The sequence below is a fragment of the Cebus imitator genome, unplaced genomic scaffold, assembly GCF_001604975.1.
Source record: "Cebus imitator isolate Cc_AM_T3 unplaced genomic scaffold, Cebus_imitator-1.0 Scaffold439, whole genome shotgun sequence".
Taxonomy (NCBI): Eukaryota; Metazoa; Chordata; class Mammalia; order Primates; family Cebidae; genus Cebus; species Cebus imitator.
The window spans coordinates 882,262-896,141 of NW_016107754.1; the positions used below are offsets into that span (position 1 = coordinate 882,262).

The window sequence follows — 13,880 nt, forward strand, 5'->3', positions numbered from 1 at the left end:
TTCACTTGACAAACAAAACCCTTCGTGATCTGACCCCTACCCGCCCTCCCCAGCTTCGTCTCCCGTGTACTGCTCCCACACTCTTGCACTTTCTTTTCCCTATGGTACTGAAAGCTTTAGTTTCATTAACAAGCTCTGCGTCCTCACCGTGAGTTATTTTTCATGCTGCAGCCATGTATCTTTTTAAAACCTGCATCAGATCACCTTACTCTCATGCCTGAAAACTTCCAATGGTAGTGCCCACTCTGCTTAGAAGAAACTCCAGTTCCCTCCCCATGCCCACGAATCCCTGAGATCCCAACACTGACCTCGCTCATCCCCTCTTTCCATCTGCTGCCAGCTTACTCCACCCCATTAGCTCTGAACATTCTTCTTCCTCCTCCAGATCATGACTAAGTACTTCTCTCAACTGGCTTAGTTCTTGTTTTGGTTTATTTCTGTGCTTTTCTCTCAGCCTAAAATAAACTTTAGAGTAAAAGTCTCTTGAATTGTAGTTAAGTGATTTTTTCTGGTAGTATTGTAACCGCATGGTAGGGTCACTTGCGAGGCAGGTCTGGTGTAAACAAAGTGACCTTTTATTCCAAAGCTAGCTTAGGGGAAGAAGTACGGGCTTCCTTCCTGCCTTAAGGGTACCCATTCACCTTTGGAGCAGAAAGTGGACACTTTTAAAGGGGGCCTATCATGAATGACACCAAAGGGGAGGAGGTGAGCAGGTGGGTGGGCCCACATGCTAACGTGGTGCCTTACGTACTGGGCAGTTGAGTTAGCATTTCATGGGCAGAAATAGATTGTAAAGGTGGCTGAAAACTGTCTAGATGGGAGAGAGTTTCATAGTGGGACTTTGGATTGTAATTCATCTGTTATCTCTGGAGGCAGTCTCCTGGTGGCTGAGAATTCCACTCTGGAGCTTCTAAGCATATAGTAAAACAAACTTGGCCTCTAGAGAGTTTCTGGTGAAGGGCAGGTCAAAGGTGATAATTGCATTTCTAAAGGACTATGTACGAAGTGAGGAATGGGGAAACGGAGGAAAGAGAGAAGAAGAAAATAATAAAAAATAATAGCAACTCCTTTTTCTTAGAAAAATGGAGCTACTTGGTTACAGTATGTTTTAATTTGTTGCTTCTTATTTTAAGTGTATCCATTATAGATTTTTCCTATACAGCTACCATGAGGCTTACCCAAAATATTCTACAGTTTAACAAATTTTAAAAGTTTCTTTCAACAAATGAGAGACAAGCAGTATATGACTACTGTTAAAAATAAATTGTGACCAATTTCATTTAATTGTTACTACCTAAAAACTTCGAAAAAATATGTGACTGGAATAAATATAAATTCTTCTAATTAAGAATTTGTTTCATATAACTACAGTGGTGGCAATTTTCAGCCTTACATGTATGTTCTTGCTCTCATTTGTTGTATATTAACATTTCACTCATTGTATATTAATGTTCCTGAAATTATTAATATCTGACATGATTTCTACTTTGAAATTATAAACTTCAGCTTGCCCAATGTGCCAGTGGAAGATGTGAATCTAAGCTCTGGACACAAAGCCAGAGTTTCTGTGAGTGGTGGTTGTAAAGTTGCTTCTATGCCAATGTCTTCTCAAAGCACACCTGTCAAGGAACCAGTGAGAAAACTGATGTCTAAATTAAGGTAAATATATTTACTCATATATTTCCACATGCTTTGTTGAACTTTCTAAGCAGTGATAACTCCTGTTGTTTTCCCTACTGAGTTTTAATGTTACTGAGTACATTCAATGAAGTGACATTATGACTTGTCTCCTAACTACGCTGATTTAGATGTACTGTGGGTTAAATGTCCCTTGTAATAGAACTGGTAACTGCCTGTGGTTACATAGTCTGGCAGTGTGGTGGATGTTAGTCCTCTCTTGAATGTAATAAATAATTTTAACTGAATTTTCTTTCTTTTTTCCCCTGACAAAGACTCTTACGACATTATATGGCCTTTTAAAAAAACCTGGGATTTTGTTTGTTTGTTTGTTTTAGTTTGGATACCAAATTTATTGAGGGAAATCAAATTTTACTTGTTCTGTGTAGAATGTTAACATTTGTGGGTCTGATATTTGAGCAATTTAAATATCTATGTCTCATTTCTCAAAGGATGGAGACAAGGAGTGGGAAAAGTTCATGATTCAGGGTTTTTTTTGTTTTGTTTTGTTTTTTCCAAATAGAGACTAATAATAGGTGGGGGGCCTTAAGTGTGCTCTAAAATAATGTGCTCTAAAATAGGTGCCGTATGGGAGGGTGGTAAGTGGGGCCAGTACTACTATTAAATTAGTGTACCTCACTGATTTTGTTGGGTTCCTCAGACTTTTGTTGGGTTTTAAGGGTCTTGGTGGGATGAGAGGCTATGGGCCAGGACAAACATACAACATGCCCTACCTGGAATAGTATTTTTTCTTAGGATAGTGACTTGATGCCATGGGGTTGGTGAAAGTCTCTATAGCAGCATCCAGGGCTGCAGGGCTATGATTATTACATGGGCATGAAGGCCCCACCTGCTGTCTCATGCCTAACACTAGTCCTGCCCCAGGAGAGAGGAAGTACTCTTCCTCTTCCAGTATGGATGGACCCACCTTGGACTATGTAGAGGGACCTATTTTCACTAACACTAGGGATCCAGAGACAAGTGGTTGATGGATCAATGAAGACAGACAGCTGCATTCCAGAATACCAAGTTCTGACCACCAAATCTCCATTCTATCTGGTTCGCAATCATACGCTAGCCTGGAAATAGGACGAAAGCAGGCCAGACCTCAGTGTGATACAGGCATTATAAGGCTGAAAAAGGCTGCTTGTCCAATGATCTACATAGACGTTAGAATTGCACCGCTGTAGCTTACAGTATAATCCCTAACGACTGGGATTCTCTAACTAGTTTCCTTCCCTCTGCCTGTATTTTTCTAGAAGTAGTATTTAAAGTCCTCAGCTTTGAAGTTGGTTGCTATAAATTTGAATCCTGATATGTTACTGGTCCTAAGATTCAGTCCTATTGGTTGGTCACTAAAGCATAGTAGTATACAGTAAGTTATGTATGGATGTGCCTATATGTATTTGAATAAATGTATAAATATCATTAAAAATGTATGGCTGTGACCACATACCTAATTATTTGGACATGCTACCAGTGAACCAGGCCTTCTTAATAATAATAGCTATCATGCCAGGCACCATGGCTCATGCCTATAATCCTAGCACTTTGGGATGCCAAGGTGGGAGGATTGCTTGAAACAAGGAGTTGGAGACCAGCCTAGGCAACATAGCAGTACGCTGTTTCCATAAAAAATAATAACAATAATAGCTATCAGGTTTGAGTCTTTATTGTATTTCAGGGTGGATACCCACTTACTTTTTATAAATTAATTTGTATTCCCACAAATTCATGAGACTGGTTTTATTTTTAAATCTCTTGTATGAATGAGGAGACTGAAGCTTAGAGGAACTAACACATTATAAGTCTCATGGAGAATTACACAAATACTCAGGATGGGGCTGGGGTTTCAGGCAAGGCTTTCTGACTTGGAATCCCATGCTCTTAACCGTATATAGCATATACCCTGTCTCCACACTAGGAGACCTAGAGAGACCTGCCTGAGCGTGTTAGTTTGGATGCATAGTCACTTAAATTTCTTTTTAAGTTAGATCAATTTTCTTTTTCAAATTCATTGTTTTCCTCATTTGTTTCTTGGCCAATTTTTGTTATTTGTCTAAGTGTAACGTTTCTATTAATTTTAGTGAGTTACATGTGATCAAAAAGGGGATAATCTGATTGAGTGTACTAAGACTTTAAAATGCATCCACTTCTATCATTAGGCATCACTAGAAAATTAAAATTTCCCAGAAACTACCTCCCTAATGAACAGGCAGACTCTTTATTGCTTAGAATCATCATACTGTTATCAAGTGAGTACTCTGAAAGCTGAATGTGTTAATATATCAGCTCTATTCTGTACCATCTTAAATTTTGTGTGGTGATGGTGATGATGATGATGATTATTATTATTTTTGAGACGGAGTTTCGGTCTTGTTACCCAGGCTGGAGTGCAATGGCACGATCTCGGCTCACCGCAACCTCCGCCTCCTGGGTTCAGGCAATTCCCCTGCCTCAGCCTCCTGAGTAGCTGGGATTACAGGCACACGCCACCATGCCCAGCTAAGTTTTTGTATTTTTAGTAAAGACGGGGCTTCACCATGTTGACCATGATGGTCTCGATCTCTTGACCTCGTGATCCACCCACTTCGGCCTCCCAAAGTGCTGGGATTACAGGCGTGAGCCACTGCGCCCGGCCCGTGGTGATTATTTTATTAAAAATATTCTATGGAAAAAAGTTAGACAGAACAGACTTTAACTAAAACAAAATGAGCTCCTTGTCATACCAGTTTACTCTTTTGCCTTCAGCAACATGTAGTGTATTTTCTCACATTTCACCAGTGAAAACAGTTTTCTTTGTTAGATATTTTGCTGTTTTTTGTTGTTGTTGTTTTTGTAGTATTATTTGCTATTTTATATCTGGTCCACATGTAATTTCTTGAATTTACTGGACTTTAAGTTTTTCAAGGCATGAAGATTGTGGCTAGCTATGTACAATGTAAATTTATATAGAAATACTCAGAATTGTTTACTATGTTTACCTTTCTTGTCACATGATAAAAGGAATAGTAGTTAGAGACGTTTTAAGTGTGAAGCGTGTTCCTTTCATTTGGGTCACTTTGGACATGACATCGTCCTTATCTGTTTCCACAGTGCCAAAGTAGTGTCTGGCCATCTCTGTGTAATTAATGCTAACAATTAATTAAAAATATAGTTTTTAGTGTACATACTCATCACCTAATTATTCTCAGTTAGGCGTTTTCCTGTCTTATATTACTTCTTTCTGTGTATTAGTTTGCTGACTTCTCAAATAAACTAACATCTTTGAATACAGATTGATTTGTCCACGGTATGTCTAACATATCAGCATATATTTAAATAATACTTGAAATTCAATTAAAAGGGATTAATGTAAAAAGCAGTATATAGTATTACTGGATGTTAAAATACTTTTAAATATTAGAGTGTAACTGAGTTAAGTTACTGGTAAATAAACTGAACTGGGTTCCAGACTATTAAATTTTATCAGGTGTTCCTAAAGTTTGGAGTAATATTAAATTTCAAATCACAATAATGATAGCAATAATATTAGTAATAATACATATTATGCACTTACTATATGCTAGGCACAGTCCTAAGGGCTTTGCATATGATAACTCACTCATCTTACAACAATCCTGTATAGATGCTTTTATTATCCTCATTTTGCAGATGAGAAAACTGAGACTCATAGAGGTTAAGTAATTTGCCTAGCATTATATGACACTTAAGTGATAGAACTTAGATTTGAATCCTGGCAATCTGATCCCACACTCCTTGCTCTTAACTGTTGAACTGTAATGCCTTGTTTTGGTTTATTGTTGTATGTGTAAACTTGATAAGGCACTCCATTTACTTCATCTCCATAAAAATATAAACATGCTTTTTGTTATCTTAGATTTTTAAAATACCAAAAATAAGTTTTAAAAAGAATGTCACTTTTCAACATGTCTGCCAGTTGTTAAAGGAAAAGGCCATGAAAATACATATACTAGCAGTTGAGGTCTGCCAAAAAGCATTATTAGAGCTGTGTCATTTCCATTTCATACTAGTCTTTTACTGCGTTGGAGAAGACAGTTTTGGTCAACCTCCAGTAGGAGGCTTGCTCTTCTCCTTAGCCAGGACTAAGCTAATTAACTAGGTTATTGTTTAAAAAGAACAGCTGGATGACCAGAGAAAATAGGAATAATTCTTCAATCAAAGAGTTTCCATAAAGATTGCATGAAATTATGCATAGAAACTATATAGCAGTGTTTGGCACATTTCTAGTACTTTATGAAGAATAGTTGAATTGGCTGGGTGTGATGGCTCATGCCTATAAGCCTAGCACTTTGGGAGGCCAAGGTGGGTGGATCACTTAAGCTCAGCAGTTTGAGACCAGCCTGGGAAACATGGTGAAACCCCATCTCGAAAAAATACAAAAATTAGCTGGGCATGGCAGTGGGCACATGTAATCCCAGCTACTCAGGTGGCTGAGTTGGGAGAATTGCTTGAGCCTGGAAGCACAGAGGATGCAGTGAGCTGAGATTGTGCACCACTGCACTCCAGCCTCAGCAATAGCATGAGACTGTGTCTCAAAAATAACAATAACAAAAACACCAAGAAAAATACTTGAATCTGACCAAATATTTGGTAGCCTTTACGGCTACTGAAATATGACTTAGAGTCCCTTCTTCTAGACTCCATGGTGCACCTTTCTTGTTGTCCTCCAAGCATTTATCTCATGGTATTAGAATAGTTTGCTTTCTTGTCTGTATTTCCCCACTAGGCCAAATAAGTTCAATAAGATTGTATTGGGTTCCTAGCATGGGGGCATGATGCCAGGCTCTATGGGGCACTGAAGAACAAAGGCGATATTTTAGTAGGAATTAAAGAATGTCTGCAGAATTAATGAGTTGAGGAAATGCCAAATGGCAAAAGGTACTGTGATTTCAGTAAACCTGAAATTGTGTTTAAAGATATCTATTACGTGTCTATTTTTAGAAATAATAGTACATGTGTAAGATAGTATTCAGACTATAGGTATTTGGTATGGATTTTGAAATAGAGATGCCACAGATTGAAAGTAAAACTAATCCAGAACTTTTTCTCTCTTCAAACTTCCCCTTTGGTTTCTCCCCTTCCCTAGTAAATGCTACCGTCTAATATTTATTTGTCTAAGAGCATATTCCTAGGGGATTTCTGATTTGCTCTAAATTTACAGAAGAAGAATTTATACTCACAATGGAAAGAACCAATGCTCTGAAAAGGTTTCAAGCCTGTGGTTGGGAAAGGGAGCCTGGATTTGGGGAGAAGCAAGGTTAGTTTGTGTAAAAGGTCCCTTACCCCTCCTGCTCCAACAAAATGGCCATAATGGTGACCCATGTCGCCTTTCCCAGGAACTCCTGTTGCAGCTTTTCTTTCTATGCCATATGATTTCTTCTCATCTCATATACCTGGAAGCCCCTTTTTATCCCATTTCTACCCCGTTTATCTTCTTGCTAGCCAGGCAGATAACTCTGAGGAGTGTTGTGTGTCATATTTAATGTTTGGGAAATGGCAATGCCAAGAATATCCAGCTTTCTGGTTTGAATCTCCTTGAAACTGTAAATGAATATTAATACAAATAATATACTTAAAGTATGAAGAACGTAAATTGTATAATTGTATAAGCTGTTTTGTCTTTGGTATACCATATTATTTTACAACTGGAAAAATTGTTGTAAATCCCTTAGATAATATACATGAGACTCTTGGAACATATCAGCATTAGAATACTATACACTTTTAAGATGTGGTGGCTATAAATTTCCGGATCTCATATTCTCCCGGGAATGAAATATGTGTCATATAGGTGATTAATCCTAGAAAAGCTGTCACCGTACAAGGATGGGTGCTACTGCCTTTTGACAAAATGAAGCACCTGTCAGAACAATGGCCACCACTATTTAAGAAAGAGCAGGGTCCACGTATGATTTCTAAGAGCAGTCCTGGAGTTTCTGATGAAAACATTGCTCTGGAGACTTAAACTCTTTGGTTTTCTCAGGAAAAAAGTTAGTAAGTCTGTAGTCAGCTTAGTTTTTTTTCCAGGAAATTTGCTATGCTGAGTTCTGTGCAGAAGAGAACACTCAAGTAGGTACAGGGCTTTCCTAGACTGGTTGTTTATGGATTTCGAGGCATTGTGAAGTTGGCTGGTTTCTTTTCTTCTCGCCCACCTGCCCTCCTTCCCTCCCTCCCTCCCTTCCTTCCTTTCTTCTTGTAACCTTTTTATTTTGAGAGAAATATATGTTCATGTTAAGTTGTAAGCAATAATGCTGAGGGATCCCCTCTACCCTTCACATAGCTTCTTGCAAAACTGTAGAAGAGTGTCATAGTCAGGATATTGACATTGATGCAGTCAAGATACAGACCAGTTCCTTCACCAGAAGGGTTCCTCCTATTGCCTTTTTATAGCCACACCCACCTTCTTCTCCTGAGTCCGTGCTTTCTGAAGAACACTTTGATGTCGACGATAAAAACGAAATGTTTGGAGGGAAATAATGTTCATCTTTGCCAGGATGTTTAATACCCAGAAGACAAATCCAGTTCTGACAAGTGAGTGTTACCTCTGTTATCTATATATTCCCATATCTGCTGTGCTTGTATTCCTAGGGAGACTCTTCTGTATTTTTTCCCTGAGTATCAGCTACCATCAGAATTGGAAGAACCTGCATTAAGTTGTGAGGTGAGCTGGTTTTTCTGGAACTGTGAGGGAGTGATAGAATAGCCTGAATTTAATCCTCAGTGAAGAAAAATGTAAAGTGTTTCCAATAAGAGGACCTAGAATGGCTTAACTGAATGAAGATGTGAATCTTTCTCATCTTTAATTACAAATCTTGATTTTGTAATTAAAGCTGTATTTGAAATCATTGTGGCTGTGAGTTAAATAAGGTGGAAAAGATCTTATAGACAGTTGCAGAGATGGAAAGAAATAGGACATAGTCCCTGACTTCCCTCTCCCCCATCGAAAACGGAGTTTCTGTTCCTTAGATACACCTCCTCAGCTGCTTATTATGAGGAGCTGAGCTGAGGATTGGATAGGTCGGGCACCTTAGGTATCCAAAGCACTAATCTTACTGAAATCACCAAGACATCACTGAACTAGATGAAGAAAATCGCCTCTCAGTAACAGTGCCAGAAGTGATTGGAAAGAAAACTTTGATCAGCTACTTGGGGTGCAAAGAGTAAGCCTCACATCCATTGGCTGTGCTTAGGTAATAACCAGTAGTTTACAAAGGGCCCTGGCAGTGCTGTGAAGTTGAGTGAGATGTGTATGCCTCACAAATAAGCTGCTCGGCAGAAGTGGCGGGGAAGAGCTGCCTAGTGCAGGAGGGTGGGAGGCCTCTTCTCCGCCTCCATGCTCAGTTTTGCCTGTGGAGATGATGGATATACTTGGTATTCAGCACAAATTATTAATGCAACAGAGGGACTATATGAGTCTGATCCTGGGTGCCATCCCTAATTTTCTAGACTGTAATCATTATTTCTGCCTCTCTACCTTCTACTCTCACCTCATCGTCTCCCATGGGGCTTCTGATTCCACTGCTGAACGACGGCTGTTCTTGTCAGGGCCACCAGTGACCGCTGCTAAGTGCAATGTCACTGTTACCTGAGCTGTCAGAGGCCTTCAACCCAGGTGACCACTTTCACCTTCTTGAAGCACCTTCTTTGTGTAGCTCCCGGGACTGCACACTGCCCATTGTCTTGCTTTCCTCCCTTCCGTCTTCTTTGTGGCGGCTCCTATTGTGTGTGGTTTCTCAATGTTGGCATGCCTGAAGGCTCCTTCCTGGGCCACTTTCTTTTCTCTATTAAATGCTGTTTCTAGATAACCTCATCTAATCTCTGACTTTAAATAGTGTCACTCACCCCACATGCCAGTGGCTTCCCTGTCTGCTTCTCCAGCACTCCCTTCCCAAGAAATCCAGACTCCAGCTGCCCTCTTGACATCTCCCTTTGAATATTTATTATTTTATCACTTAATTTTCCTTCACCTTGATTTTTGTATCTGCACAATTTTCTAACCAAGCTGCATTTATTTATGTAAGCTGACTTAATCCTTTTTTGGAAGGAAGCGAAGTATAATTTAGTTAATTAATTTAATTAGACCCAGACTTAAAAGGCCCATAGTACCAATGTTGGCCAGTTCTAGGCTTTGATGCCTTTTATACTCAATGCTTGCATGATGTAACTCTGCTGTAGACAGCACATTCTCTAAAACCTAATATCCTGTTCTATTATCATTTATGAAAACAGCTGGAGCAGTGCCCAGAGCAGATCAACAAAAAGCTGAAAATGTGTTTCAACCAGGTAAGCTTCCTTTCAATATTGCCATTGACATTCTAAATGATCCTGTGTTCCAAAGGGTAAATAATGTGCATTTCCAAATGTTAGGTTTGAAAGCAAATCACATTTGCATTCACTCATTGAGACTTACTGTATAGCATATCAGATGTCATAAAGCAACATCTTTTTGAATTTTAAAATACAAGTATTTCTATAACATAAAACTATGAAACACTTGGAGTAGGACTGTAACTTGAATAGGAAACAGGACATTTTGAGCTTTAAGCGATATATTAACTGAATCCTCAAAATAGACTGAAGCAGAAATTTTAGGTTGAAGTTTTAAATTATTTCAATTTCATATCTCTCTTAGAAATTCATCCATGGTCTCAAGCCATTCCAAGATTACTAGTAATATTTTTGTGCATTTGTTTACAACCTTTCTCTTTCTCTGGGTAGATTTTTTTTTAACAGTTATCAAATAATGCTGTGTATCTAGTCCTTAAGGATTTCCTGTAGGAGAAAGAGTCCAGATTGCCCTTCAGTTCTACTACAGAAGTATCTCAAATAATCAAATGCCCTAAAATCCTTTATTTTACACTAAAAAAATCCCCTGGGACTCCAACATGTGAACTTGGCCAAGTTGATTTAGAGGATGAATGTTGGAGCCAGGATGGCCATGAAGGCTCCCAGACTAATTGCACAGCCCAGTGTAGCCTAGAACTAGGATCAACACTGAAATGTTGAGTCTTTTTTGACACTTTACCTGTGCCTTGTCACCTAGCCACCAGCTCCATCATCAGTGCGTACATCAGCATCTTCTTCCCTGTGCTTCCGTTTACAGCCATCTCTGGAAAGCTCTCATAACATGAAAATTTATAAAGACTAAGAGGTGACTGGCACTTCCTGGAGTTGTGCAAGAATGACTCCAAGCAGAGACACTGCCTCATAGGGTTGATAGGTAATGAGGTACATTTACACTTGATTTTAGCTGAAACTGAGGAAGGAATTGTAATGGAAGACATTTGAAAAATGAAAAAGAATGGTGAAGTAAATTCCCAAAAGACATATGACTAGGCAAACTTGAAAAGTAGAATGTAAACCATATTCCTTCTTACTAAGACTTTATCACACAGTATTTAAAGTTCAGACTATGCCTGAAGTTAACAACCCTTCTTGATAGATTTGGCTTTGATGTTTATATGTACCGGATGGTGATAAACAAGTAGAAGTGAAACGGCGGGGGGAGTAGTTATTGGTCTCCTATTACTGTTCAACTGAAAAGTGAATTTATTTTCTGAATAACATTTTGCTGAAAAAGCAGTAACTGAACATTTTCAGTTTGAAGAGTTGCTTGTCAACATTTCCTAACAAGAATAAAAGACAAAGTTTACTTTCAGTATGCTTTGATATTGTTCTACCATTAATATTATTTTCATCAATAATGTAAAACTGTGATTGATTGATCAAGAGCCACTAGAGATAGGCACTGAACTAGGTCTTTGCTAAACATTAACTCATTTATTCTCACAACTTTGGTAGGTAAGTGCCACTATCTCTTTTAATAATGAGGAAATAGGGATTCAGAAAGATAATATCCCAGTGTCATGATCAGATTCAGAATTGGAACCCTAATTTTTCCCACTCCAAAGCTCATTTCATTATACATTTTCCCACCTTTTTTTTTGCCCATCCCCTCTATTTTTGTGTTGCTTGTTTTTGTCTTGAGTTAGGATCTTGCTACATTGCCCAAGCTGGTCTTGAACTCATGGGTTCAAGCCATCCTCCTGCGTTAGCCTCCAAGTGGCTAGGATTACAGGCTGATACCACTGCACCTGGTTATTTCATCTTATTCTTATATCCAGACTTTAATACTTCATCTTTGTGATAGAGTTCACGTGTATTACTTGCTATAAGTATATTACAACTTCTCAGCCTGTTGGTGTAGAAGAATTATTTTTAACTTACTAGAGCCCTGACATTACATCATGAGACATATATGGCTGAGATGCTGACAGTGACATATTTATGTGGGGTGTGTGCGGTAGATGGGTTGGCTTATTGGCCTACCAGGAATTGATTGTCCCAACTGAAAGTCTGTGTCAGTCAGCTTGAGGAGCTTATTAGTAAGGCTCTTGGATCTTCCTGTAGCTCTTTACTTACTGGTTAGGGGACTCTGATTTGAATACCCTGTAAAACTTAGAAATTTGCTAAGAATTATACTGTCATACAGCTGTTTATCCAAGCTTATATATACCCTTTTATATCTGTTTCTAATTTTTTTTTCCAATGTCGACACCATCAGTAATGGAGCCAGAGTGAATAAGATAAGTGTTTATTCAGAGTGAACAGTGTTAGCATAAATGATGAACGGTATCCCCTTAATATGCCAGGCATGTCCGATTCAAAAAATCAAAGCAAAATAAACCGTCAGGAGACCAGCAGTTCCTGTTGAAATGAGACCTTATAAGCAAAACACAGAACAACCTGCTTTAAGGTGTGTACCTTTAATAAAGAGAGCCACATCAAAGTACAGGAGAACCTTACATAAGTCACAGGCTTCTTTGGTCACAACAGTGGTTTTCACAAATGCTATTGTAGAAGTAGGTGATACATGATGGCGTTCGTGGTCCTGTACCACCTGACTCAAACCATCATCTTTTACTCTTTCCTCACAGGCCATCTGTTTCATCTAAAATGTGTGCCCCAGAGTTGCTTGAACTTACTTACACTGGCCTACCTTTGGGCCTTTCCTCTCCTGATACTCCCCAAAATACTCCTATCCACTTTCCCAATCCACAGTGGGCCTCTTGAAATCCTTCCTCATTGAGCTTGGTCAATATTATCTTCTGCGTGACAACTTTCTTAGTTTCTCCATGTGAAATTAATCTTGACCTCTCTGTGTTCTGGGAGAACCTTAAAACCCTGTTTTAGCGTTAATATTTCTGCCTTGGCCGGGCGCGGTGGCTCAAGCCTGTAATCCCGGCACTTTGGGAGGCCGAGGCGGGTGGATCACGAGGTCAAGAGATCGAGACCATCCTGGTCAACATGGTGAAACCCCGTCTCTACTAAAAATACAAAAAATTAGCTGGGCATGGTGGCACGTGCCTGTAATCCCAGCTACTCAGGAGGCTGAGGCAGGAGAATTGCCTGAACCCAGGAGGCGGAGGTTGCGGTGAGCCGAGATCACGCCATTGCACTCCAGCCTGGGTAACAAGAGGGAAATTCCGTCTCAAAAAAAAAAAAAAAATTTCTGCCTTATAATAGATGATTATATTTCATGTTCTCCTGAGATTATAGAATCCTTCAAGTTAGTAATCCTGTCATCAAGTTCTGTATTCTAGCAGCATTCAACCAGTGCCTTTGCATGCATCTGGATCTTAATAGTTACGTGTTGAATCAAAGCTAATTGTTTCCGCTTTAGTGCCTGCCAACATAAACAGTTAAGTGAATATTCCTGTTTGTACGGTACAAAATCTGTAGATCTTGTAGGTCTTCCTTACTTTGCACAAACTCATTAGGATTTGGGAGCTGCAAAACTGCTAGAGCTCCTACTTTTTGAATTCAAGGCAGAAAATTAAAATCTCAGTTAAGTATCCTTTCTTTCGAATCCTAGTTCCATTCTGAGTTAATGTGGTTTGGAAAGAATTTGGTTTTTGATCTGCAGATACCTCTACAAGAGTGAGTTTAACCAGCAGAACTAAGCCTCTTATCTTGTTACAATTCTTTTGTCACCTTGATGAAAATGTTAAGACACACAAAAAAAGTTAATACAAGTAATTGTCCTTTTACACTGAGCTTGAAAAGTTGTCAGAATGATTAACTTTCATTGAAACTTCCTAGAGAGGTTAGCAGAACCTCCTGGAGAGAAAGACAGGAGAGTAAACCAAAAAGCTGGCCTGTAGTGTTTGACAAAAACA

At 39.0% G+C, this 13,880-nt stretch overlaps 1 protein-coding gene across 2 annotated transcripts in view; it reads left to right on the top strand.

Annotated features, from left to right (window-relative positions):
- Nucleotides 1–13,880, top strand: part of MORC1 (MORC family CW-type zinc finger 1) — a 167,884-nt gene that overhangs the window by 146,315 nt on the left and 7,689 nt on the right. For both annotated transcript variants that reach the window (XM_037732013.1, XM_037732014.1), the window contains 3 exons: nucleotides 1,507–1,659; nucleotides 8,290–8,362; nucleotides 9,931–9,984. In XM_037732013.1, coding sequence (XP_037587941.1) covers nucleotides 1,507–1,659; nucleotides 8,290–8,362; nucleotides 9,931–9,984 — 280 coding nt within the window. The remainder of the gene's footprint in view (nucleotides 1–1,506; nucleotides 1,660–8,289; nucleotides 8,363–9,930; nucleotides 9,985–13,880) is intronic.